The following is a 25,568-nucleotide window of genomic DNA, read 5'->3' on the forward strand; positions in this document are numbered from 1 at the left end:
TATACTGGCACAGCTTTAAAATAGTTTGGGTAGTCTAAGAATTCATATATAGAAGCTGGTCTTGCCCAACAGTATTTTAACAGATTTTATAACATCTATTTTACATTGTGACCAAATTTTCTATTGTAGCCTGACTTTTTACATGTTTCTGATGGAGCAATAGATACTATCTGTAAAAAAAGCTGGAGTTGCTCAGAAGAGTTATGAAATCTATTACAATAGAGGAACCTAATTAACCAAGTAATTATTTTTCAGAATGTTTTTAATGAAAGCAGTGTCAGGGTTTGGACTCTAGAGGGCTTCATCCATTGCAGGTGCAGCTTCTGCTTTTAAGCAGTGGTGAACAGTTTGCTCTCCAGGTTCATAACTCATCCCTGAGGGTGGCAATGTTGATTAGAAGTAACAGAGCTGCAAAAATGCCTTGAGACTCCTAATCTGTTAGCATGGCTATAAAAGGCTGTGTTGTATAGCTCAGCATCTTTTTGCTTGGCTGCCTTCTGATGTGTCTGGCATAGTCCCTCTAAGCAGGTTTTTTCCAGATGCTGTGATCGATGAGTGAAGCAGGTTGTCCTTGGGGTGGCAGTAGCAGTTCCTCTTTCCATCCCTCTGTTCTGGGAGTAGTTCCAATGTGTGTGTAACAGTGGTGCTGTTTGTCCCTCACGCAAACATTTGGCAGCTGCTCATGTGCTAGTTGTAGACTGCTGTCACTTGACAGCTGAGTTTTCCAGGTAATGGGGGTGGAAACTCCTCAATTAAAAGTAGGCTTCCATTTCTAACTGCCTGTCCACTGACTGTCCCAAAGTAAGATGGCTCTTTAATCTGGCATGACCTGTAAACTTTATTCTTTTCCAAAAGAGCTGACATGCAGGCACTTTCACTTAGCATTTACAAAAGCATGTACATGTGCCTGCTGCAGCCCCTCAAGGCTGGCCAGTTTCCAGCCATGCCTTTTTCAGATAAATGCTCCAAATGGCTCAAGGACTGACAAAATCTCCTCTCTTAATGAAGAACCTCAAACCCGATAGGGTGGGGAAGTGATGATGCAGGGTTGCAATCTGGCCTGATTTGAAAGAGGTGGCATTGTCTCACTTTACAGAATCCCTCCTTTTCCCAAAATGTTTTTCAAGAGCATAAACTGAGATATCCCACTTCATACAATGTAATGTGCTTTGCTTCACTGCAGTGATTGAAGTCAGAAGCAAGTTCAGAGCACATTACCAGGGCTCTGCTAGGAAATTTCTTCCCTCCTGTCTTACTTCCATAACACTTTTCCATCAAGTCCAGTCCCTCCTGCTCAAGCAGGTTTACCATGAGGGATTTATCACCTTCTTGGTTCAGTGCCTTTGTTTGTAGACATTTGCATATAAGCACCTGAACTATGGTTTTGATGCATTTAAGGCCATTTGATGTTGATGAATGTTGTTGCTGCTATTTGTTGATTTATTTTTAAGTATTCTATACAATAGAGATGAGAACTTCTGTTTAACATACTTATTTTGGAGAGGGACTCCTGCTGTCAGGTAAGTAAATGTAAGCTGAGTTTTTTAAAATGTTCAGGCAAAATTAGCAGTTGGGGGTAAAACTGTTGAAACCCATTTCTGTTGTGTAACTTAGCCTTAATGTCATGAGAAGCTCTATAGATACTTTTTAAAACTGTAAGTAACCAGAAACATTTCCATCAGTTTTTCCCTAGAATAATGACAGAGCTTACAGAACTGCAAGAATTCTATGATCCTGATACAGTAGAACTTATGACATGGATAAAGTAAGCATGAAGTCCAACATTTCTATTTTACTGCTTTTTGTAAGGGTATTTTTATCTCAGCAGTTTGTGGAGCTACCTCTATCAAGCTGGGTTTACACTTCAGTCGTTCAGTGATGCATGGGGGAAGAAGTTTTATATTTTAAGTTTGGTATTGTTCCCTTGAAAACAAACAGGAGTTTATAATTGATTACAGAGAAGATCCTGAAACACACAAGCAAAGTCATGTTTAATGTCATTGCACATCTAGTTTCCAGCTAGAGGTAGAGATCTTAGCAAGATCTTACATCTTGCTTCTGCATGCTAACTTTTCATCAGATTATAGGATTCATGTTGATTGTAATGCCATTGGGGGACAAAAACACGGTAATGTTATGTCCCTGAGCCAATAAAATGAAATGCCTGAATGTGAGGATTTAGAGACTTTTGTCAGGATGCATGGAGGGGAACATTTGTAATTCAGATTTCCCCTTTGACCACAGCAAGTATGGAGCTATGTTTTACAGCTCATACTGAACACAGCTAATACCAAGTCAAGTCATTTTCACAGATGTATTTTTCTTACTACCAAAAGTTTCAGAATTGCATTCTGCCTCATTCAATTTAACTTCAACCTATATCATTGGGAACTACACTATCCTGAAAATTAGATCCCTTGTGTTCAGATAACTTAGCTTTAACTGTATTTTTTAGAATATTGCTTTCTGTATTTATGAAGTCTTTAATGTCAACCTGTTGATCTTCACAAAAGGCAAGACTGGTAATTAGTGTTCCAGCCAATTTCTTCTTGTTGTTGTAGTAGTGTATGTTGTTTGTCACTGCAGTAGCTCTTCAAGGCAGCAAGTGGAATAATGCCAAGTACCTAATGGTTTTTATGTTAGTCTGCATATACTTCAAGTATATAATTAATCCTGGTGAATTTCACTGAGATTCACTCATCTACAAAGCAATTTGACTACCCTTATTTGTAGCAGCTGTTCTTATTTTTAAAGAATAATTCTTATGGATATACTTAGCAATCCACATCAAAATTTTAATTCAATGTCATTCTTACATTATATTTTCTCAAAGTGGTCTCTCTAATAATACAAATTTAATTTAAATTTTCTCTACAGAAGTTGCCAAATTCTTTAATAAAGTGTGATAGTGACTTTTCTTTCACTAATACAGAAATACAAATAGTCAAATAATAATACCAAACCCAGAAACATAATTACTGTAGACATGATTCTGTATGCTGACATTATTTTCTCATAGATTATAAAATACATAATCATAGATTACATACAAAATACATAATAGAGATCAAGTTACAACGATCACAAATCTTACAAGATAACATCATGCTTCTCCTACCTGTGGTCTCTCACGAGCTTGTTTTGTCACAACTTGGTAACCATTCAGAAAAGCAATGTCTGATCCATTCCAGGACCACTCTGAATGGTGCTCAGTGGATTGCAGGGAGGGAAGAACAACCATCAGCCTTTGCCCCAGCAGGAACCCTTCCTTTCAAGCTCCATGCTGCTGTGGGTCTGTGCTTTCCCTGGCAAGGAGAGTACTGCCACAGCAACACCATCACCAATTGTAATGAGGCCCCCAATGACACCATCACTTACTCCAGTTCCTTCTGCAGCACCCTAGCAGACCCCACAGTATATAAAATTGTTTTGATGAGTGCATCCAGTGCTCAGACATGTGTGTTGGTGTTGCTTTTGCAGACGACAGGCTCCTGTGGCTGCAGTGTTTGCAGGCAGCCCACAGCTCATGGGTGTGATTAAGCTCTGTACAGGATGGATGGTGTCGAGCTTGCCTTTGTATAATGATGATGATCTTCTGAAAAGAAATGAGAATGTGAGTATCCAGTTCCATAAATGTGGCATCTCACAGGAACTGTCTTTGTCTTCACCCAAATGTAATGCAAAAAAATTAAATGTGTTAGAAGGAAGGAGGACATAGGAGTCCAGCAGACATGAGAAGAGATTATCAAGTAGATTATCAGTGTTTAACTCTGTACAGAAACAAATACCCAAATATTATTTCTGAAGACTTTTCAGGCCACTTGTAGTATATAAGATGAGAACTTGCCATCATCAGAGACAAATACTTTCCATTCAGCAGGCCCTTGCCCTCGCTGTTTTGGAGATTTCAAAACCAAACTTTTTATATCTTGATGTGTACCTATAGTTTGTTGCAGATGGGTCATTGTTGGGGAGTGTGTGTGTCCCAGTATTGAAGGTAGCACTGATTTTTGCATTGCATGAACATGTTTTTTTCATTTTTAGATTTATCAAATCTATTCAAAGAGGTCAGCAGAGGATATTTATAAGATACTCACATCTTACAAGGCCAACTTTCTGGTTATTGAAGATTCAATTTGCAATGAAGTGGGACCTGTAAGAGGATGTAGAGTTAAAGATCTGTTGGATATTGCTAATGGTCATGTAAGTATCGGTGAGAAAAAAATAAATGTTTGAATGCATGAATAATTAAGTTAAAAATAAATCTTAAAATGCTGGTCTTATTTTTCTTGTTGTAATTGACTTGTAGGCAAAGACTCAAGTTTTAAAAGTGATCAGTTAAGTTTTGGATTGTTTCTTAAACTTGTTATCTTGCCTAATACTATTAACTGCCCTAATCCCTCCTAACACATGAGTATCTAGCTGTGCTGCTTTTCTGCCAATCATGAAATATCATTTAACTATATATAAAGGTTCAAGACTGACACCTGAAGAGGTCATTACAAAAGCAGTGAAGTCCTGCCTCAGAAGGCATGCTTTACTAGCTTTGAAGTTGAAATTCTAAAATGGATAAACTCAATTCTTCTAAAACTCTCACTGGGATGAGGACCAGCCTGCCATTTAGTTTAGTACAGACTTTGGTTCTGATGAGGGTGCAAGTGTATTTAGTTCAGCCTTGCAGTGAGGTTAGCACATCAACAAATAATTTAAACCATGTCTGCTAGAAAGATTGGTTGAATAAACGGCACCATGAATGCTGCTTCAGTCATTGATGTGTTCTGTCTCTTTGGGTGTTGGTAGTGCTGCTCTTGCTGCTGAAGTAGGGAATAAGGTGTGGTTTATAAGGTCATCTCACTGCCACTTGTTCATTGGCTTCCTGGAAATCCAGCAAAAATTTTGATTTTAGAAAGGCGGGGGTGGCCTTAAACTTGCATAGAGTTTCATTGCTTATTCTCAGGTCAACAGGAAAGAGGGAATCACCAGTTACCTCTGAGCAATATAGGAGTGGTATCCTATTGGGGATTACTCTGTATTGCCCCAGGAATCTACAGCTGGTATCAGTTTCACTTCTAGGTTTCCTAACTACTTTATCCATGAGGGATATTGTCTCCATTTTTCTATTAACTTCCTTATCATTGCTGAAATCTATTTTTTCTTTTCTTATCTTGCTGCTAAAATCATGTATGCTGTGATTATTCCAGGATGTATCCAATATACAGTACCATAACTAGAGTGTGTGTGTATGTGAATAACCTCCATCATTGTTAATCTGCACGTTACCTCAGTTTCTTCTCAGATCTGTGTTTGCATGACTAAGTTCCTGTTTCGTCTTCACACTTAGGATCTCCACTGGAGCAATTAACCACAATTTCAGGATTCCATGCCCTCATACCTCTGCATCTCTCATCTCCATGCTGCATGCATGCTTCTCTCACACATAAGCCTGATAGTCCTTCTTGTGGGTTTTTTTTGGTGGTTTTTGTTGTTATTGTTGTTGTTTTGGGGGGAGTGGTTGGTTTGGGTATATTGGGTTGTTTTTTTTCAGAAAGCTGACATAGTTTGTTCTGGAAAGTTAAAAAGCATATTGTTAAAGTATATTGTCTCAGGAAGTTTTAAACAAGTCTCTCAGTTTGCTTGCTAACAAAAATTAAGTAATGTTGGAAGATTATCAAGACAGTAGTGCATACGTATTTGGAGACTGCATCTGCAGCATTTACTTATTCCCAAAGTGAGACAGTGGACAGTGTGTTGACAGGTCTATAGATGTGTTTTGAATTGCTGTGTTTAAGAAGATAAGTACTACTTTCTATCTTATGCTACATCCTGTAGTCCTAATCCAATATCTTGTTTCTGACACATGCTGAGAGCACAGGTTTACTGATAGGAAAAGACAAATGTTTTCCAGCAGTCTGTTGCTGAAGGACTGTAGCTCAGGGTAATTATCTTTGTATTTGGCAGCTACTGGTGGATTTTTCTTCATGAGTTTCTCCTACCACTTTTTTTTAAAACCTTGTAAATTTGTGCCATCAGTAGGAATAATGAAGGGATTTCTTCAGGAATATCAGACAGTAGATGCTAAAATGCAAATTTGCTTCCAAGTCAATTGGTTGGAATTTGTAGGACTATGAGTGTGTTTCTTTGGTCTTTACTAGGTATGTCAAACTTACTTGGCCTGGGAAAGGTGATTGAGATTTTCCTTTCCTTCATGCTGGTATGCCCTGTGCAGGTCAGGTTTGAGCTACTGGGTAAACAGGGCATGTGCATCATTTCCACTGCTGTTGTTCTTTATGATGTGAGTGAAGGACACCAGTTTTAATGTATCCCTTGAAAAAGGGATTAATTCACAAAGGCTATTTTAGGTGGTCAAACAAATTACAGGGGAATGTTTTCAGTTTATTGGAACTGTACAATGTGGAAATTAAATGTCTGTCATAAATGAAATGTACAGAATACAAAAGTTAATTAAATGTAGAGAATTACATTCTGTAATCACTTATCTTCAGTACAGTAATTAGGTCTTTTTCTTTCTGACAGGTGGTTTGTGAGGAAGGTGATAACTATGCCTACTCAAAATATGGACGATTTTGTCATGAAATCAAAATGAACTATTCTCCATATGTGAATTATTTCACTCGAGTATACTGGAATAGGTCCTACTTTGTATATAGAATCAACACTGTGATATCCTTCCAGTCATGAAAAGGCACGCAAGCTTCTTTCTGAGGATTGATGGTGAATGAATTTCAGTTGGAAAAGTTCCTTTTGAACAAGGAAGTCTATTTTTCCAGAGAGATGTGCACACATGCAGTATACTGACAACTTTATTCTACCAAACTGAAATTCTTTGATCTACAGATCAGCAGACACATATACCATCCTTGAAGGAAACAGGAACATTTATCAGTTTTACAGTCTCTACAGTGTGTTACTGTCTTCCATGTTTTTACATTTTTCTTCCCATTATAAATCATCTTAATCTTCATGTAAATGTGATTTCTAACTTTAGTGTTAGAAACTTCAGTAAATATAGAAATATGTGTAGACCAGTAAATACAGAAAAAATATTTTTAAGAGCTCATTTAAGTTATGTAGCTTTTAATTTTTAGCAAGAAAACAATCACTATCCCAAGTCTTTTCAAGTAAGTGTTTGGATTATTAGTTTGAGGTTTCTTTTTGTTTTGTTTTAATTCTTCTGTCTTCCATGGTAAACATTTCTTTGTTTTTCAAACACACATTTATACATCTTACGTGTAGTTATATAGTTTGTATAAATCAAATAAGGAAGATTTTACTGAAACAACACTTCCATAGGTTAAGGCACTGATTTCTACATTGTTGTCTCTGTTGTCTACAGAGACATATTGGTGGAAATGCTAGGAATTAGACCTAGCTCAGATCTTCAGTTTGGAAAGAACTTGTCTTCAGCATTTCTTCACACTTAAGTGTATATGTGTGTATGTTTAAGTGTGTCTTTCTTAGCAGCCACCAGAATGGGCCAGTATACCACAGTATGCCATGCTTGTTTTCAGGCAAGTGTAGCAGGGCAGCCAGGTTTGCTACTGAGACTTCTGCACTTCAGTTTCACCCCGTGTGTGTGTGTGTGTGGAGGGATGGGTGATAGTCATTTCATTCAACTTATTATGCAATAGCTGTATTAAGATAGTGCCATAACTGTCATTTAAAACACTATAATCACCACCATTAATAAATAATGGTACAGATGTTCACAGCTATTTTTATATCAATTATGCAAATAGACAGATCTTTGAAAATTTGGAAAAGTACTCTGCAATTTTTCTCCCTCTAAAATTTTCTCTATTATATGATCCTCTTTGCCTCTACAGCTCCTTTTCTTAACAAATTATCTTTTCATCCTGTCTGTTGATGGCTGATAGAATTTCAAGAAAATGAATGATGTTTTAATTCCAGCTCTGGGTTTAAACCTTGTGTTGAGCATGGAAACTCCAATAGAAGGTAACAGTGGCTTTGCTTAATGAAGGTGTTACTGGACAAAAAGCCATGACTAAGCTCTGCAAGAAGTTGCTCACCCTTTAGGAGTTACCTGCAGTTACAAATTAATGTAACACCTGGCCCAGAGACCAGTCTATCAGGCATGTGAGAATGATTCTTAGGAGCCCAGATGCCTTTAATCTAGCAAAATAGGATGAATAGCTGAAAAATCTGCAAACCATTCTGCAAGTAGAAGCTGCAAAACAGTCCTTATTGGAAATGGGAGATTTTAACTCTGAAATTATTAGGAACTGCAGCATGTTGTTGTATGTGCATGATTCTTCTCTGCTCTGTGCAGATACATTTGCTTACTTTACACTGACACGTAGTGCTGAGATTTTTAAAAACTTTTGGAATGATTTAAAAGAAAAAAGCTTTATTGTTTTAAAAGCCAACATGTCTGTAATCTGTTTTTTCTTTCAGTTACGTTTTTATGCCTATGAGTCTCGACAAAATGTTAAATTATGCATTTTATTTTAAACCAATGTTCAGATAAATCCATCGAGTATATGGGATGCTGTCACTGAGAGAAACATTTATCCATATAACTGAGTTACAAGTAAATATCCTTTCTGGGCATACAGGCATTGTGGTGAGGGTAGTGTGTGCCTGTGTGTCTGCTGGAGTGCAGGCTGCATTTATTTGCTTGTGCACAAGTGCTTGTTTTATTGCACTGGGCTGTTTAAGATTACTCAATTACTGTATGCAAACAGAAGCTTGTGTATTAACTTGAGTTATGGCAGGCCTTCAGGAACCCTCCCCTGTATGTGTGGATATAGATGTAAACTTGGAAGTAAGTTTAGAATTCCTTTTTCACTTTAAATTTGTTTGAATCACTGTCAAGGAGTTGCATGTCTGTGTGTCAGTCATTTCATCTCTTGAAGTTAGTAATTCATTAATATCACTTCATATCAGCAATAAGGCATTCCAGGTGCAAACTTCAGGGTTACAACTGTGCTTGGGTAGGTGAAGTTGCAGAGCTTATGGCTTCATGCCTTAGCCTGCCATGCTGAGATGCAGCATTCAGCTGTCCTTGACTGCCTGTTGTGTTTTACTGCAGTGTTGTGTGTGTTACCACACAGAATGTAGTTTGAACATCTACATGTAGAGCACACATATTAAGAAAACCACAAATGAGGCCACCCACACATCTAAAAAACTGTCTTGTGGCACGTTGGCCTTTCTACATGTTTAAATGAATGAGTTGAACTTTATTTGAACTGTGACATAGTTATTGTTGTTAGTTTTGTCATAGTTTTTAATATGTATTCTTGATACTTCAATTGATTCTGCTTTAGGAGAATCATTTAAGATTTTTAACTTGCTTTTTATATTAGAGAAAATTATATTGCAGCACCATTGGCACAGCAGCCTTAAGTAACAGAAGGAGCCTTTTATTTGGGAGAACATTATGGTTGTTCCTGTAAAAAGGCATAATTAAAACAAGTGACTGAAAGAATCATATCTTACAAAGAAAGTGAATTAATTTCTTATCCAGCTATGGACTAGCAAAATACTGTCTAATCTCCAGCTTCTGTGAAAAATAGTAAGTTCCAGTGATACCCTTCAGTGGGACAACAATAGGGCATAATTACACCAGACTTGTGCAGACAGCCTGGCTTGTTTTTCAACCAGATCACAGGTTTAACTCCCTGAAAGGGTTGTGGAAAAGTTTTACAAATCTTGATCTGCTTTGCTGTAGATGTTGCAATTCAGTTGAAATATGTGCCTTGCAAGCTTTTATTAAACAAACAAAAACCTCAATTCATGTTTCTTTTTGTGAAGATTTTTTTTTAAATTCCTGTCCCTCTGATTTCTAGAGTTTCTGTTGTGTCTTAATACACCAGCCTCCGAGGATTCTCAAGGGGTGCAGCTGGGGTGTGTGCCAGCCATCTAACAGCTGTTCACTGGGAAGAATGAGAATTTGCATTTGTGTGATTATTCTGCTGGCTTATTTCCCCCTTCACATGTCCACTTTCTTATATACTTGATTTTAGTAAATGAAAAAAAAAAAAACTACCTTGAAAGAATAAATTAGTGTAGTGTTTTCAGGCACCCAACTGTTATCCTTAGACTTGTGAATTGAAGTTTGACCAACCCACAGCTAAACTTAACATACACATTTTTTCTTAATCTTAAAATGCTCTTTCACTTCCTGAATTACCACATACTTGAACTCAGATTTGACAGGAGATGCATGAGGCTAAGGAAAGGTATTTCTGAGCATAAACTTCTATTGCTATTATTTAAAAAAACACTGATTTAATTTCTTCCAAAGTAAATGGAAATACAGTTTAATTAAACACAAATACATTTTCCATGGGGGTGGGGAGTAAGGAGAAGATAGACAGGTGTGGAAGAAAGAGGGCCAAAAGGTTTCACAGGCATTGAAAATTGTTCCAACTATTTGCTCTGGTGGCATTACTGTTTACTAAAAGGTAGAGGCTGGGGACCAACTCTTGTTCTTACCACCTTATTTTCACTAAGTCATCTTCAAGTGTCCAGGCCTTGTGGCATTCCATCAGCTTTTCCATGCAATTCACATGAAAAGGAGCTTCAAGATCAGGTTGTAGGGATTGTAAGGTATCCCTGAAATACTTCTTAAAATTCATATAACCTGTCCTTCAACCAAAAGTCCAAGAGGAGAAAGCGTAGGCTGTGCTTGTGACTGTGTGGGCGTGTGCACATATGATGTGTTTGCATTTACAGGTGTCTGTTTTACTGTTGTGTTTTGGAGATGGAATGAGGAATTTCTCTTACCACTAATAGTGATTGAATCTGTAAGTCTGGTAAATGTTGATGGGCAGATGGACTTTGGAGTACTCTGGTATTGGAGATGAAAGAGAAGCAGAACTTTATTGCAACACAAGCAATATTTCATGTGAAATAATACCTCAACATTAATCTGCATAATCATGCTTTAATACTCTTTTTAAAACTTAACTTTAGAGGGGAAAAAAGTGGGAATTCTAAGACATGCATTGTGTGTTATCTTAATCTTTTCTACTTCATCAGTACAGCTATAAAAACAAACACCATTATGTTGCTGCACTCTAACTATGCCAAATGCACAGCTAGTGATGCCTAAAGGTCTTCTGAATTGCTTTGTACCTCAACAGTGTGTTTAAGTGTAATTAATCTGGCAATGGTTTTGGTTTCAGCACAGTTAAATGTATGTATTTCTGCCTTTCAAGTGATGTTTAAGGCTACCTATTTATTCGATGGGACAGAAGGTTTAATGCCTTTCAAAATTTCAAACTTGTTTACTTCAATAATGCAGAAACATTATTGGTGGTGCTTTACTTGTTAACAGTGACATTTAGCAGTTGTGTGTATGTGCAGCTATTTAATAACAAGTCTAAGGAATACAATTCATTTTATCCTGTTTGTTGTCTTGGACAGTTTTTTATCAAAATAATGTATAAATACTAAATATTTTTTCTCTTGTAACTTTTTTCTGTGGAAAAAAAAATAAAATAAAAGCCAAGTCCAGAAAGTATGGATTGTTTGGGACACAAACCATTTTATCCTTTGAGAAGTCAAGGGGAGACTGTGCAGCATAGCTCAAATGTCTGTTCTGACAGGCAGCATAAACAGTCTTGCAACTCTTGAGGACAAGCAGCCTGCTCAGAATGGATCCATATGTTGTGCTGACTGTGACTGCCTGCTGAGACATACTGGTGTGAGGATGAGCAGCAAAATGGGAGCTGCTTCATATGGAATTGCTGAACTCTGTCACCTTCTCCCTAAAGATGTTCCTACAGCAAGCATGTCACCTGGAAATAAAGTGCTATGCAACGTCAAATGCTTACTGATTTAATTTTCTTTTTCTAATCTACTAATGTATTATCTGCCTTGTTTTTTTACAGATTGTGATTACATATTTTGGAGCCCTCTTTTGTTTTATACAGTGTTGTTAGTAGAAATATTTGAATGCAGATTACTTTGTAATAATTTAGCATGTACTGATACAAAAATCTTGATTTTTTTTTTTTTTTTAGATAAATTCCAAAGATAGAAATACCCTACAGAGCACTTCTCCAAAGACAGATCATTTAGCACCTGAAAAAAGTTACATATTTACATCTTTAATTTGTAATGATTCTGAGTTTGAGCATTTATCAGACTGCTTTGTTTTAGGCTAGTCAGGAAATGAGCTGATGTTGAAGTATCCAAGTTCAGCCATTCAAGCAACCAGGCTTTGTGGTTTCTTAGCTCAAAGGGGAATGGAGCTTCCCGCAGCATGAAGTCCATGTTGGTATCTCTGCATAAAGGCATAGAAGAGTACAAAACTGAGACTGGTTACTAGCTGTGAAAAATAAAACATTCTATTATATATAATAGAATTTATATTGATATGTGTCTATAAATAGGTGCATACATGTTTTATGTGAGTCTGTCTTTTTACAAAATATATATTCTGTTCATAATCAATGATTCAGAGGTGTTAGGTAAAAGTTACTGTTGGTTTGGATTATTTTCCACCTAAATAGTGGTTCTGGAATCTGTTTGTAGGATCTAGTTTCCCAGATTTTCCCATTTTTGCAGTGACCCAGCCTATCATACTTCCACCCCTGTATGTTTTCAGGTTGCTTAGGTAATAAATGTCATGGATGTTTTTTAATAGTGATGAGATGAAATGCATCTTGTTATGGATTAAACTGCATATATAGAATATACAAACATGAAGCAATCCTGAGTATTATGGAGCTATTCATTAGGTTGTAACACACTACCAGTACATACATTTACTTTCAAAACTTTGGGCTTTACAATGCCTTGGAATTTCCTCCTTTTCACAGTTACACTGTACTGTGTGCTGTCAAACCATAACTCCTGCTGGTGCTGTACTGACTGGTAACAGAAACACCCAAAACATGTCAAGACTGACTTTATTTTAAACTGGAATAAATACCAGAATTTTCTCTAAGGCGAGGGTGAATGTAAAGCGATGCCTTAAGCTGTTCTCCCCTCTGAAGCGAGTTGAAAAGGGATGGGTGAGAATGCAGCTCCATTCTTCACTGTCTCATGTTCCATTCTCCATGAGACTCTGAGCACAGAAGTTGTGCAGTTACCCGGAGTAACTGCTGGGTGCACCTGTGGTTTCCATGGCTGATCTGACTTCATTCTGGGCAGTAAGACAAAATCACTGCAGCAGAAGTGACTAAACCATTTATGCATTTTTAGAAAGGTACATTAAAATCAAGTCTGTTTTTTATTGCATCATGCAAACCTCTTTCTTAAACACAGTTCTGAAACACTGTCATTTTCATCTATTTCAGCATTATCACTTGAATAAATGCTGCTCCTTTTTTTTTTTTTTTCTTTTCTTTTTTAAAATTTTTCTCTCCTCCCAAACTTGGCCCATTTTATGCTAATCTGAGCTGTAGTCTGAACTGCTGGCTGCATTCCAGGGGCTTGTTCCAGCTGCAGGGGAGGGTCAGAGGAAGGCTGTTGGGCTTGCTGATGTTTTGGCCTCAGAATAGCAGTTCTTAGATTTAGTGGTTGCAGTTCACAGTCCTCATTTCACTAGATCAGCTTTGCTTAAGGAGAACCCTAAAACTAAATTTCACTGTGATTCTTTGGCAATGGAAGCTATCAGAAAAAATTAGAGCACAAAGAGCAGCCATAGCATACTCAAAGCTTGCTACAGCACATTAACCAGGCATGGATCTGGATGGTTACTTTCATGTTACTGGTAAAACATTCTGTAAAACTATTTGGTTTTACTTTTTGCCTTCCCATGTGAAATCGTGCATTGTGCCACATATTAGAAGCTAACATCCCTTCACCTAGAGGGGGTAAAAAATCAATGTAATTGTAATAATGGGATGTGATCTCTCAACAATTACCTCTCCTTAAAAGCAGTAATTCCCCGGGTGGCACAGGTGCAGATCTAGCAGCTGGTTGTCACCTTTGACTGTTGCCCGTAATATTTGACTAAAGCAGTGAAATGGGTTCTGGCTTTCTTGAGCAGAGCTTCGCTTCCAGCCTTGATATGTCATCACTGAAGTTACAACACAGCTGGCAACAAACATCTCTGCCTTCCTAACAACCTTCTGGTAAAACTAGCAAGCCTGTTCGAAGCAGGAAGAGGGAGCAGTTCTGATGGAGCAGCACCTAAAGCAGTTTGACCAGCTGGATGTGGAGACTCTGCAAAAGGCAGTTCCTGAGCTGTTACCATCACTACGTGAAGGGAGATACTTTTGTTCTTGTTTATTAACAGGCAGATACTGCTGGGAACTTGTCCTTTGAGCAATGAGAAAATGAGTACTGTTTTGTTTGACGAGCAGTGATTGACTGGAGTAGTCTGGCTTGTATTCACACTCCCACTGATCACAGACTGACCAGATTGTTTTAGGCATGTTTAGTGGGACTGATGTGTTTGCTCTGTACTTTCAGAAGGACCATTTCAGTCTCGCTCTCAACAACAGCACACACTACTCCTGTCCCAAAAATATTGCATCTTTCATGAAGAAGCAAAAACATTTCTGAGAGGCTGTGCTTCCAAAACAAAGCCAGCTTACAACAGAAGTTTGCTGGGTAACAACTACTCTTATGATTCCAGTGTCCCAAGGTCCACTCTCCTTTATGGAGACACTGTTTTTTTCCTCGATTATTTTTATGGTGCCCTTGTAGCTTGGCTGGATGAGGTTTTTTCCATATAGGCTCAAAAAAGAGGGGGAGATTGGCCATTTTCCCCCGAGTCACCACCCAGGGAAGTTTAGTTCATCTTGTGTCTGCAAGTTCTGAAGACCCGGAGGGAGCTGCTGGATGCATGTGGTGGTTTCACCCCGGCTGAATGCCAGGGACCCACCAAAGCTGCTCTACCACTCCCCTCTGCAACGGGACAGAGGAGAGAAAATACAACAAAAAGTTCGCGAGTTGAAACAGGGGCGGGGAGAGAGCACTCACCCATGACCCTCACGGGCGATGTGAAATGGGGGAAGATGAGGAATTTGCCAAGCAACATTGTGCGCTTTGCCGCGGAATAGGGGAAGACGGGGAATTTGCACCTCAGCGCTGTGCGCTTTGCCGCGGGCGGGGTCCCCGCTGGAGCAGGCGGGGCGGGCTCGCTCCGTCCCGCCCTCGGCCGTGCGGGGCCGCCGGTGCCGCTGTGCCCGCGGCGGGAGCGGCGCAGAGCCGGGCTGCGCTCCGCTCCGCTCGGCGGGATGGGCCGGGCGCGGCGCAGCGGCTGCGGGCTGCTCCCGCTCCTGCTGCTGCTGCCGCTGCTCGGCGGGGCGGCGGGGCCGGGCAGCGGCGGCTGCCCCCGCCTGCTGCGCTTCTCCGGGCGGGTGCCCGAGAACAGCCCGGCGGGGACGCGGGTGCGGGGCTTGCGGGTGCCGCTGCGGCGGCTGCTGAGCCCCGGGGAGCCGGCCGGGGAGTGGGCGCTGGAAGGCGACGGCGCCTCCCGCTTCTCCCTGCAGCGGCGGCCGGGCGGCGGCGGGGGGCTGCTGCTCCTCCGCACCGCCGAGCCCCTGGACCGGGAGACGCGGGCCGAGTACGGGCTGCGGCTGCGGCGGCGGGCGGGCCGGTCCCCCCGGGAGGCGCTGCTGCGGGTGCGGGTCCTGGACCGCAACGACCACCGGCCGCGGCTGCCGCCGGCGGGACCGCTGGAGGTGGACGAGCTGGTCCCGCTGGGCACGGAGGTGGCCCGGCTCCGCGCCTCGGACCGCGACGAGGGCGCCAACGCGCGCCTCACCTACCGCGCCTGGCCGCCGGGCGCCGGCAGCCGCCTGCTGTTCGTGGTACCCCGCAGCGGGCAGGTGCTGACCGTGGGCTCGCTGCTGGGGCTGCGGCGCCTCCGCCTGTGCGTGGCTGCCCTGGACCACGGGCGGCCGCGGGCGCTGCGCAGCCCCGCGCGGTGCCTGCGCCTGGCCGTGCGCGGCCGGGGGGCGGCGGCCCGGCCCCGGGAGCCCCGCTCGCTGCCAGAGCCCGGGGCACGGCGCTTCACCGCCCGCCTGTCCCCCGGGGCCCGCGTGGGCGACACCGTCTTCACCGTGCCCGGGAGCCGGGACCCGGCGGCGGGCGCCTGGTTCGAGCTGGCCTCGCCCGGCGCCACCCCCGTGGGGATCGACAGGACGTCGGGGCGGCTCTACCTGCGGCGGGAGCTGCGAGCGGGCGGCCGGGAGGAGGTGCTGGTCAAGGTGCACCGCGGCGGCGGAGCAGGTAGCGCTCCGGGGCCGGACCGGACGGGACGGGGAGGCTGGAATGGGTCGGTTCTCACTGAGGCGCTGCCCCGAGTGGGTCCGGATGGCCGCAGAAGGAGCGGATGGGCGTGAAGGGTTGTCCCGAGGGAGGGGATGCTGAGCAGGCACGGCATTGCCGGGCATTTGCCATTCGAGCAGATGCGGCTGCGGTGATGCTGCTCTCCGAGCGGTGCGGAGAGGCGCAGGCAGCTGCGGGAACTGCCCCCGGCTGTGGGAGCTCGGTGGGTGAAGTGGGAATGTGCCGGCTCTTCCCCGGTACCGCCCGCTGAGCTTCTGCCTCTTGCCTTTGAAGGAGCAGCTGGAAACGTAGGGAATGGTGTTTTGGTTATGTTGTCTTGTAAGGAATTCTTGTCACACTAGGTTCACTTTTGTGGGACCAGAGGTGTCTGCTCGGGGGGCCCGGTAAAGAAGGGGCCATGCCACAACAGGCAGCTTGTCTCATAGTGGGGGCAGTCACCAGGGAGCCTCTCCTGTCGCTCCGGGTCTGCTGGAAGGACCCGAGAAGGAAGAGGTGACGCTGTCCTGGTGTGGCACTGCCGCCGCTCCGGCTCCCCGCACCGCGCCGGGGGATGCTGGCACTCAGCGACAGCCCGGCAGAGCAGCACGGGAGGGAAAGGAGTCCCTGCAAAGTAGATGTCAACGAGCTAGGAGAAGAAAAAGAAAAGAAAAAAAAATCTGAATGAGGAATCCTAGGAGTTGGTGTAGAGAACTAAATGGAGATATTGGAGTTATACCTATATGTCAAGAGCTCATATACAGTTGTGTATGGTTTTCCTAATAAGATGGCAAAGAGAATGGCTGGACTTGATAAACTTCTTAAACCACATTAAGCTTGAGGTGTGTTACTGTTGCAAGAGCCGTCCTTTCCATGTATTACTTTCATCTTAGAGTAAGTTTAAGAGTGTGTTTGTAAGTGCATCTCAGGTCACTAATAACATAACTGGTTATCATTTTTTTTGGATTTGTTTTGTCTAGTTTACTTGTCTTCTTAGATTTTTTCAACTTTACTAAAGAGGGGATATTTGCCAATTCATATCAATGAATTTTACAGCCTAGTGCTCAGGAAATGTGAAACATAGAGCTGGGAGGAAAACCAATGTGCTGAAACATGCTGGGGGCTGTGATCTTTACCAGACTGCTGTGTGCAGTCTACGAGTCCAGAGCTGCCTGCCTGAGAAACTTATTCTTGCAGGAATGGGATGCGTTGTGCAAGTGACATTTACCATTAGAAGAACTCTGCACAGTATTTCGTGCTACTAACTTTAAACAAATCACCTGATGATGTTTAAAGTAGAACTTCTCATTCTAGCTAAAGATGGAGTTGGAAAGGGGACGCACAGCTTGAGTGTCTTGCTTATTTATAATTAAAACAAATAACCTTGTGAACAATGTTCAACATATGATTGTGTTGTCCTCTCCAATCTGGTGGTGGACAGCATGTTTTTATCACTGTCTGTGTGCTAATAACATATTGACAAGAGATGAGCCTCAGGGAGAAAGGAATTCGATGATCAAGTGGGACAAGGTCATTTAGATACTCCTTTAAGCTACTTTGAAAATCAAAAGTGTCTCATAACTTTGCACAGCAACAAACTTGGGATCTTTTTCTGTCTGCTTATTATACAAAAATAAGGTGAAATGGTGAGAGGATTTGAGCATCCATTTTTTTTAATCTGAAGAGACCTGATAAGCTGTCAAAAGTCAAACAGAATTAACTTTGGTCTGCTCCTCATTTCTCCTCACGTCTATTACTAAATGTAATTAACAATCATTCACAAAGCAATCAATATTATGGATCATGTAGCAAACTTTTAATCACCTCTTTAAATGAAAAACAAAGCTACCAGACCTTTATTAATTGCCATCTCTTATGTAAAATACATCAATGGACTTAGGCATTTTACAGGTGCTGCTTCTCGAGGAAAGGATGTGTCTTTGGGTTTTGGATGTGTTTGCCTTTTTTGTTCAAGAAAAGAAAAACTTTTTTAAAAAACAAGCTTTAGAAAAGTAAAACAGTAGGTCAGACAGTAACTTAGAGCACTGTTTCCTGTAATAGTAGTCCTAGGAAGACAAAGTATTCCTGTGCACAGTTGAAATACTGAAATAAACTGAGTGCAGAGTGAATAAATAAGCAAACAATAAATAGCCTTCTGAATCTTCCCAGTTGCTCAGCAGCACCCATAGCAGTGATGGGGAGGGGGCTGCCATCTGTTTTGTGGTGACCCTGTAGCAGGCACTGTGAACACACAGCTGTTCTCCCATTGAGTGTACACTTGGCACAGGGCCTGTGCATCATAAAGGTGTTTGCATAACTTCTGGGGCTGGTTTTATCTACCTACACCAAGAAGTTTACATCTGCTTTAGGAATCTGGCAATCTGTCAAAGCCTTGTTGTTCTGAGCTCTGTGCATGGAGAGTTATGGAGTGGACCTGGAGTTTAGATAAGGCTCTCATACAAAGGTATGAACTGCAGACCCAACATTTCTCATCCAGATTTTCTTTTGGGACGTTTCACATCCTGGAAACACTGGCTGCACCATCAGAGCAGTGTGGGGCTTCCATGTCTGCCTCTGTCCATGCACACCTACAAGTGCCTACATAAGTTCTCATAGTTGTTATTACACAGGGTAGGATGTGCAGTTGCTGTTTTGTCTTCTCCCCCTCAGCTGCCCTCTCAATGCTGGCATTAGGTGCTGGTGCACACTGAGTAAATATTTGACATTTAGGAGTTTGTCTATCCTGCTTCAAAAAGCAATTTCTTACCCCTGTTCTTCAACTGTAGAAGACTCTTAGCTCTCTTGGGGGTTTTGCTTTGGGGGGGGTTTTGGTGTTTTGGGGTTTTTGTTTGTTTTTTAATTTTGATTTTTGGTGGTTTTTTGTTTGTTTTGGTTGGTTTGGTTTGGGGTTTTTGTTTATATGGTTTTACTTTGGTTTTTTGTTTCTTTAAACTTAAGAGCCTGACCCAAAGGGCTTACAGAGTGCACACTGCCTTGGCTTGGAATAGTGAGACCCAGTGGGACATGCTGATGTTCCTGCACACTCACACTGCAGATACACTCCACATGCTAACTGAAAACAACTGTGTAAGAAGTCACTCTGTAATCTGAATTTTGTCAGTGGTAGGAACTCAAAAAAAACCATGGCAAGACAAATCTCTTCCCCTTTCAAGTGTCTGCAGTGCACTGAAGGGTTAAAGGGTTGATGTTAGCAGCCCTGTAACTCTGGCACACCTCAAGACCTCAACGGTGGGTGAGCACCAGCAGGTAGCTTAAACTGAAGTGAGTAAAATAGTTATAAGTATTTTCCTGGTTTTGGAGGTGAGATGGATATCTCATTCCCTGCTCTCTCTGGTGGGATAACAACTGTTTACTACTCTAAGTGAATTTCAAAGAGATAGATTTTAAAACTGACTAAGGGAGCTGTAGCGTAATGCATTTCCTTCAGTGCAGTGCCTTATGGTAGAATCTGACCAGTGTTGAACCCTTATGATTCACTGGAAGCAAAATGCATTTTAAAAAGACATCTGTCAGACAGAATTTCCTGTGAATACTACCTAGTCTGCACGTGGAAAAAATATGTGGTTTGAGTCCCTTCTACTTTCTTAAGAAACTTCCATCAGGATGCCTACTGGGAAGAGAAACCTTTCAATCCATGGAATACAGCTTTTGTAAAATTAACAAGTAATTCATGTATGTCACTGGCCATGATTTCAAATCAAGATATAGCTTAGGTTTGGGTTTGTTTTGTTTTTTTTAATTTTTCTTTGTCAGTAGAGCCAGAAATTGCCCACTGCTTCCTGGCACCCCCCAAAATATTTAGAAAATAAATCTCACTCCAGAAGCAGAAATTTGACCTGATCAGGTATTGAGGTCACATTATATGCTGCTTTTTCTTTTTTCTGGGTGTGGGTTAGGGGGGTGTTTCCTCCTGGTATCAGACTGATTAAAACCATCTGTGGATGCCATTAGTGTGCCTCCAAATTCATGTACTGACAAAAAAAGCTTGCTTCTCTTAAACCATGAAACCTCCTTAATGGCCAGGGATCATTGGATGAAAGAGCAGGCTCCAGGATGAAGGTTATTATATTACCTTGTCTGCAGTATCTTTGTAAAAACCTTGCTGTAAAAAAAAAAAAAAAAAAAAACAAAAAAAAAAACCAAAAAAAAAACCAATTAATGTAAACATACATAATGATCCAGAGGCAATAAATAAGTCATAAGAATGTCTGATAAAGTCAGACATTCTGAGAAGCCTACAAAAAGCTTAAAACTGAAGAGGTAAATGTAAAGCTTATGTTGTAAGTATTCTTGGTAAGTCGCATGAGCTATTTCAATGATGAGAAAACCTCTATCATGACAAGTCTGAGAGAAAAGCAGTGAGGGACCTTAAAAAGAGAACTTGAAATCCTTTATTCTTAAGAGTAGCATCTTGAATCCCTTTATGCAAAATATGATTCAGTATTTCTGGGTTTTCATTACATTTCAACAGCAGAAAGGCATTTAAAAATCTGGTTTTAGACCCATGTCAAAGCTGCACCATGCCTGCATGCTCCTGGTGCTGTCTCACACTCCAGGAGCACTGTGCAGTGTTTGAATTTTTGTGTGCTGGGGCTGCCTTTACACACCTGAATTGCACATGGGAGCCCCAAAATTCACATGTACCACATTTGCACAGGCAGTCTGCTCAAATTAGCTCCCCATGGCAGCTGTGCACAAAGCTTTCTCTTTAGAGACTGTGACTGCAATGTAATTGAACTTGCTCCTGCATCTCTGATGGGCTTGGAAAGCTGTGTCCTCCCCAGAGAGCAGTGCCTCACAGCTGGTGTTTTGGTGTTTTAGGGCAGGCATTAGGGGTTCCTTGCTACAGCAGCCAGACTTGGCTAGTGCAGAACTCAACAGTGCTGCAGTTTGAGCACTGAGGTTGGCTTGCTGGTGAGAGCTGCCCAAAATTTAGGAAAAAGTAAAGCAGAAAGTTTAAGAAAACCCTTTAAAAACCTGACCTGAGGAGACAGGCTGACAGAAAGGATTTGGAGTTCTGCTCCTGCCATGGGTGTTACTGATGGAATGCCCTAAAAGCAGTGCTGGATGACAACAAAGTAGGAGCCATTCGTTCCTATGGGTGGCTGAGCTTTTGCCTGAGTAAGCAAACCCTGTGTGTGGCATAGACAATGATTTGTGAGAGAGAAGTAGCAAAGTATCAAGGGCCATGTCTGTGCAAGAGGATCTGTTTAGAAATTTATATATAAGGAGAGCTGGAAGGTGATGTAGCAACTTTACATTTTCATTTCTTGGGACACAGCAGAGTAGCCAGCACACAGCTCCCTTGGAGGCTGCTCCAAGCACACCCCCAGTGCTGCTGCCCTGCCTCACCAAAGGCTCTGAGCTGCTCCTCACACTTGGGTCCAGGGATGCTGAAGTGTTAAAGTTGATATTGCTACAAAGCTTTTCGGCATCTTATTGTACATCTCAAACACATTTGCTGTCCTAAAATGATTGGATTTTGCTTTCTAAGCATTTTCAAAGAAATTAACACACTCTAAGTATGGTCATAGAAACAGCTCTTACTGCTTAAAGCCTCAGCAAGTGATTTTTTGTTTTAAAAAAGTTTGAACAACCTTTAGGTTAAAGGACAACAGATAAATGCTTGTAGTTTTTCCACAGGAAGACTGGACATCAAAGCAAAGTGATTCCTAACCACTGAAACAATCAGACTCTACTACAGCCTCTCATGAACAACATTTTTTATGTCCCACATAAACTAAACTTAATAAGTGCCCGTTTATTGAGGAGGAGCAGGTGTGTGCTGGGTAGGATGACAAGAAGACAGGATTGTTACTGTGTCTTACTGCACTTTCCTTCTTTAAAAGCTGTAAACAATCCCCCAAATGTCCTTTTTGCTGTTGACTCCTCAACTATTCTAACTACCTTGGTGTGATCTGACTTCCTCTTCAACTGATGTGCGTGCAAATAATTATTTTTTCTATTGTATTTAATAACATTTTCACTGAGGATTAGTCAGCTGTTATCATGACAAACTGTAATAGAAAACCTGTTTATGCAGAATCCTGTTCTATGGAAGCTTTTGAGATCCTGTAAATAGTTGTACCTCCACCTCCTCTGTGGTGCAGTGTTTCTGATTCTCCTGATTGTGTGGTAAGAGCAGCTGTTGGCAGATACAGTAGATTTATGGGTTGAGGCAGATATGCTATTTCTGTAATCACAGGTCTGAGGGTGCTTCAGAGCATTCCTCTGGAAAAAGACAACAAAATTAAAACAGATTTTAAAAACTACAGGAGGACACCACAGGCCAGGTGATGTGATAGGGGCGTGGATTTTGAAGTCCTGTTCCTATAACTGCCTGAAGATTTTCCTGTGGTGTACAGCCATTCCTGTGGAAATTACCTTTGCTGCATAGCAAATGCTGTGGGTCTCAGACACCCTGTGTGATGGAGGTACATGCTGTAGTTGGGGTAGGGACATGAGCATCATAGGTGCTACTAACTGGACTAGTCTTCAGGACCAAGTTAAAGCTGCTTTCTCTTCTCCTTTACCTCAGTGAATACCTTTATTTGGAGTGCTCATCTTCTGGCCAGCTGCTGATGATCAGGCTTGTAGGAATAATTTACCACCAGATTCAAAAGCCACTTGAGCAGGAGAGAGTGGCACAGTGGACAGCATGACTCTGCTAACTTGACACTGTATCACAAACAGTGTAATTAAAATGGAAAACAAATTGGGGGGGGGGGGGAAGCTTTCTAAAATTGAAATGTCTGCCACAAGAAGTTTTGGTTTAAATCTAAATATCCCTGAGTAGATTATACCCAATGTCCTGAAGATGACAAGGGGGTTTTAGCATGCTAGTAAGCATTTCTCAGGTGTAGATTTCCTGGCTGTGGTTCAATAATGAGGCAAAGCTCCTGATGTCTTGCCCTGCCACTGAGGATTGGTGGTGTGGCCTGAGAGCACAGTGAGGAGCTTTCCCACCTTGGTGTCCTATTTCAGTCTGGGTACTTCAGAAACTGCTTCACATACCACACTCTCTCTTCAATTCAAATGATTCTTTTTTTCTTGAGGGGACAGAAACAAAACATATACTGCCATTTTTGATGCACATTTTTTAGTTCTTAATTTTCCACCATTAGTCCCCTCAAAGCCACATCAGCTCTGATTCTAACTTAGGAAAAGAGATCCTCTTCTCTTACGTTTCTTCTTCTGGTAAGGGAGGAAACTAAATGATAAAAGAAGTGAAATTGATACAGGCTTGCAAGAATAGCCACTTGCAGTTTGGAAAAAATCCTTTCCAGTTCTTCCTTTGCTTTCATATTCTTGTCCAAGGAAGCTGTGGGTGTATCTGCTCTCCTCTGCTGAAGAATATTTAGCCATCTGAGACACAAATTTAACATCTCTTCATTCCCCCCCATTCTTGCACTTGCTGCATCCTAACATTTTTACTTAGGATGCTCTTAACTGGTGATTGATTGACATCCCTTTTGTTTACATGTGGTTTTTAGATGTAAGCAGGAAGTAAAGCTGAAGTCTTGGGGATACACCAGCATCTCCAGGAAAATTGCACTCCTTAAGATTCTCTTCCATATTGATCCTACCAAGACTCTTCCCAATGTGTGGTGCAGAGGCCAGACTATCCTGCTGATAGTCTGGTTTCACAGGGAATAGAGCCTGGTTTCCTGATTATTTCCTTCCTTGCAGTGGATGATTCGTATTGACAAAATGGGTGAACTGCAACATCACTGGGTGATGTTGCATTTTGATTTAATAGGATGCTCTGGTTGTGTCAGGAACAAAATAAAACACTATTGATTTCAGAGGCTTGATCTGTTAATGCCTTTGCAGCTATGACAGCTGAAAACCCAAACCATTCCTGGGGGAAACTCTACTTTGTCAAGGCTGGTTTTGTTTCACTGACTTGTTTCAAGACAATGTGGTAATTTTACACAGTATCTGATTGCCACGTGTCTGTAACACCTTAAAATCCTTGAATTTCTCACACCTAGTGTGTGTGCAGTGGGGAGTGACCAGAACAAAAGTGTCTGTACTCAGAGTGCTGCTTCTGAACAGCTCTTTCTGGATGGTAGGGGAAATCAGTGCTGTTTGACTGACCTCCTGTTAGTCTCCAGACAATGTTCAGCACTGCTTTTTTAGGGTTTTGAGCTTGAATTGATAAAATCCACTCTTTGTAACTATCTTTTCTTCCATTTATGCCTTGCTAGAATTAGAAATCTGATCTATATAGATACAACCTGTCGGCATGCTTGCAGGTTGCTTCAATTTTAATTTTGTTTGCTTGCATGGAGAAAACAGCTTCAAGTCTAAAAATCTGAAATAAATGCTGAGGGCCTGAAAAAGTGGGCCAGGTCTCAGCTGCAGAAAGACATTCCACCCTATAGCTGAAGCTGATTACCCCTGCCCTCCAAGTTTGGCTTCATCCCATGTTTTTTCTTTCATGTGTGGTACTGGATGTTTCTAGACTGCCATTCACTCCTTTTCTCACTTCTTACCCTTAAGCAAACAGCACAGATAAAACACAAAGTCCAATGAATGTTTATGTTAGAAGTTCCTTGAAGCTGCAGGGGAGTGAGTGACATGTGGACATCTATGCCTCAAAAATCAATAAAATGCAAAAGCTGAAGGGCAGGGAGATTAATGTGTGATGGAAAGGATTTAATAGTCTTGCTGGTTCCATGTCCCTGCCTAGAGGCAGGTTTTGTCACAACAAAGCAATTGCCAGCAGATATTTGTTTAGTCAGGTCTTAAAGATCTCAGTGATGGATGCTGTCTCACCTCTCTGGCCTCTGTCAAGGGCTCCATTGTCCTGATAATTAAAAACGTGCTGAGGGATCCCATGCCCAACATCTAATGCCAGTCTTTTCCTCTGGAATGAGAGTTAGTTATTCTTTGTTTTGCAGGTTATGGGGCGGCTAACTGACTTCATACCTCAGTCCTTCAACCTCTTATATCATTATTTGCATGTCTCTTGCAGTCTCCTGAAAATCTCCAGGTCTTTTCACCTCTCTTGAAGGGCAAGAGAGATCATGCTCTTGGCTTTTCCCTGGACAATTGCCAGCCAGTCCATGTATTTCTTGAAATCCAGCCCCTAGAACTATAGTTCACTGGATTGCCCAGGGAGGTTTTGGAGTATCCCTCCTTGTAGATATCCCAAAGCCTTGTGGACATTTTTCTGAGCAGGCAGCTCTTGGTAGCCTGGCTTGAGCAGAGCAGTTGGACAGATGATCTCCAGAAGTCCTGCCACGCTCACCCCTGCCATGAGTCTGTGATCTGAGGCTTGGCTGAGTGTCACAATTTTGCCAAGGTTCAGTGAGGGCTGAGTATGA

The 25,568-nt window shown here is 41.8% G+C and overlaps 2 protein-coding genes across 7 annotated transcripts in view; both read left to right on the forward strand.

Annotated features, from left to right (window-relative positions):
* DPY19L4 (dpy-19 like 4) overlaps positions 1-10,254 on the forward strand; it is a 31,171-nt gene extending 20,917 nt beyond the window's left edge. For all 3 annotated transcript variants that reach the window (XM_079301573.1, XM_079301571.1, XM_079301572.1), the window contains 4 exons: positions 1,683-1,765; positions 3,481-3,613; positions 4,045-4,203; positions 6,535-10,254. In XM_079301573.1, coding sequence (XP_079157699.1) covers positions 1,683-1,765; positions 3,481-3,613; positions 4,045-4,203; positions 6,535-6,699 — 540 coding nt within the window. In that variant the 3' untranslated portion in view covers positions 6,700-10,254. The remainder of the gene's footprint in view (positions 1-1,682; positions 1,766-3,480; positions 3,614-4,044; positions 4,204-6,534) is intronic.
* Positions 10,255-15,114: 4,860 nt separating this feature from the next.
* The window catches only part of LOC306799292 (neural-cadherin-like), a 52,439-nt gene continuing 41,985 nt past the window's right edge, over positions 15,115-25,568 (forward strand). For 2 of the 4 annotated variants that reach the window (XM_079300087.1, XM_079300088.1), the window contains exon 1: positions 15,115-16,179. In XM_079300087.1, coding sequence (XP_079156213.1) covers positions 15,183-16,179 — 997 coding nt within the window. In that variant the 5' untranslated portion in view covers positions 15,115-15,182. Of the gene's footprint in view, positions 16,180-23,643; positions 24,651-25,568 lie in introns of those variants that run through there. The other 2 variants (XM_079300089.1, XM_079300090.1) reach the window with 1 other exon arrangement.

This window comes from Erithacus rubecula (genome assembly GCF_903797595.1).
Source record: "Erithacus rubecula genome assembly, chromosome: 3".
Lineage (NCBI taxonomy): Eukaryota > Metazoa > Chordata > Aves > Passeriformes > Muscicapidae > Erithacus > Erithacus rubecula.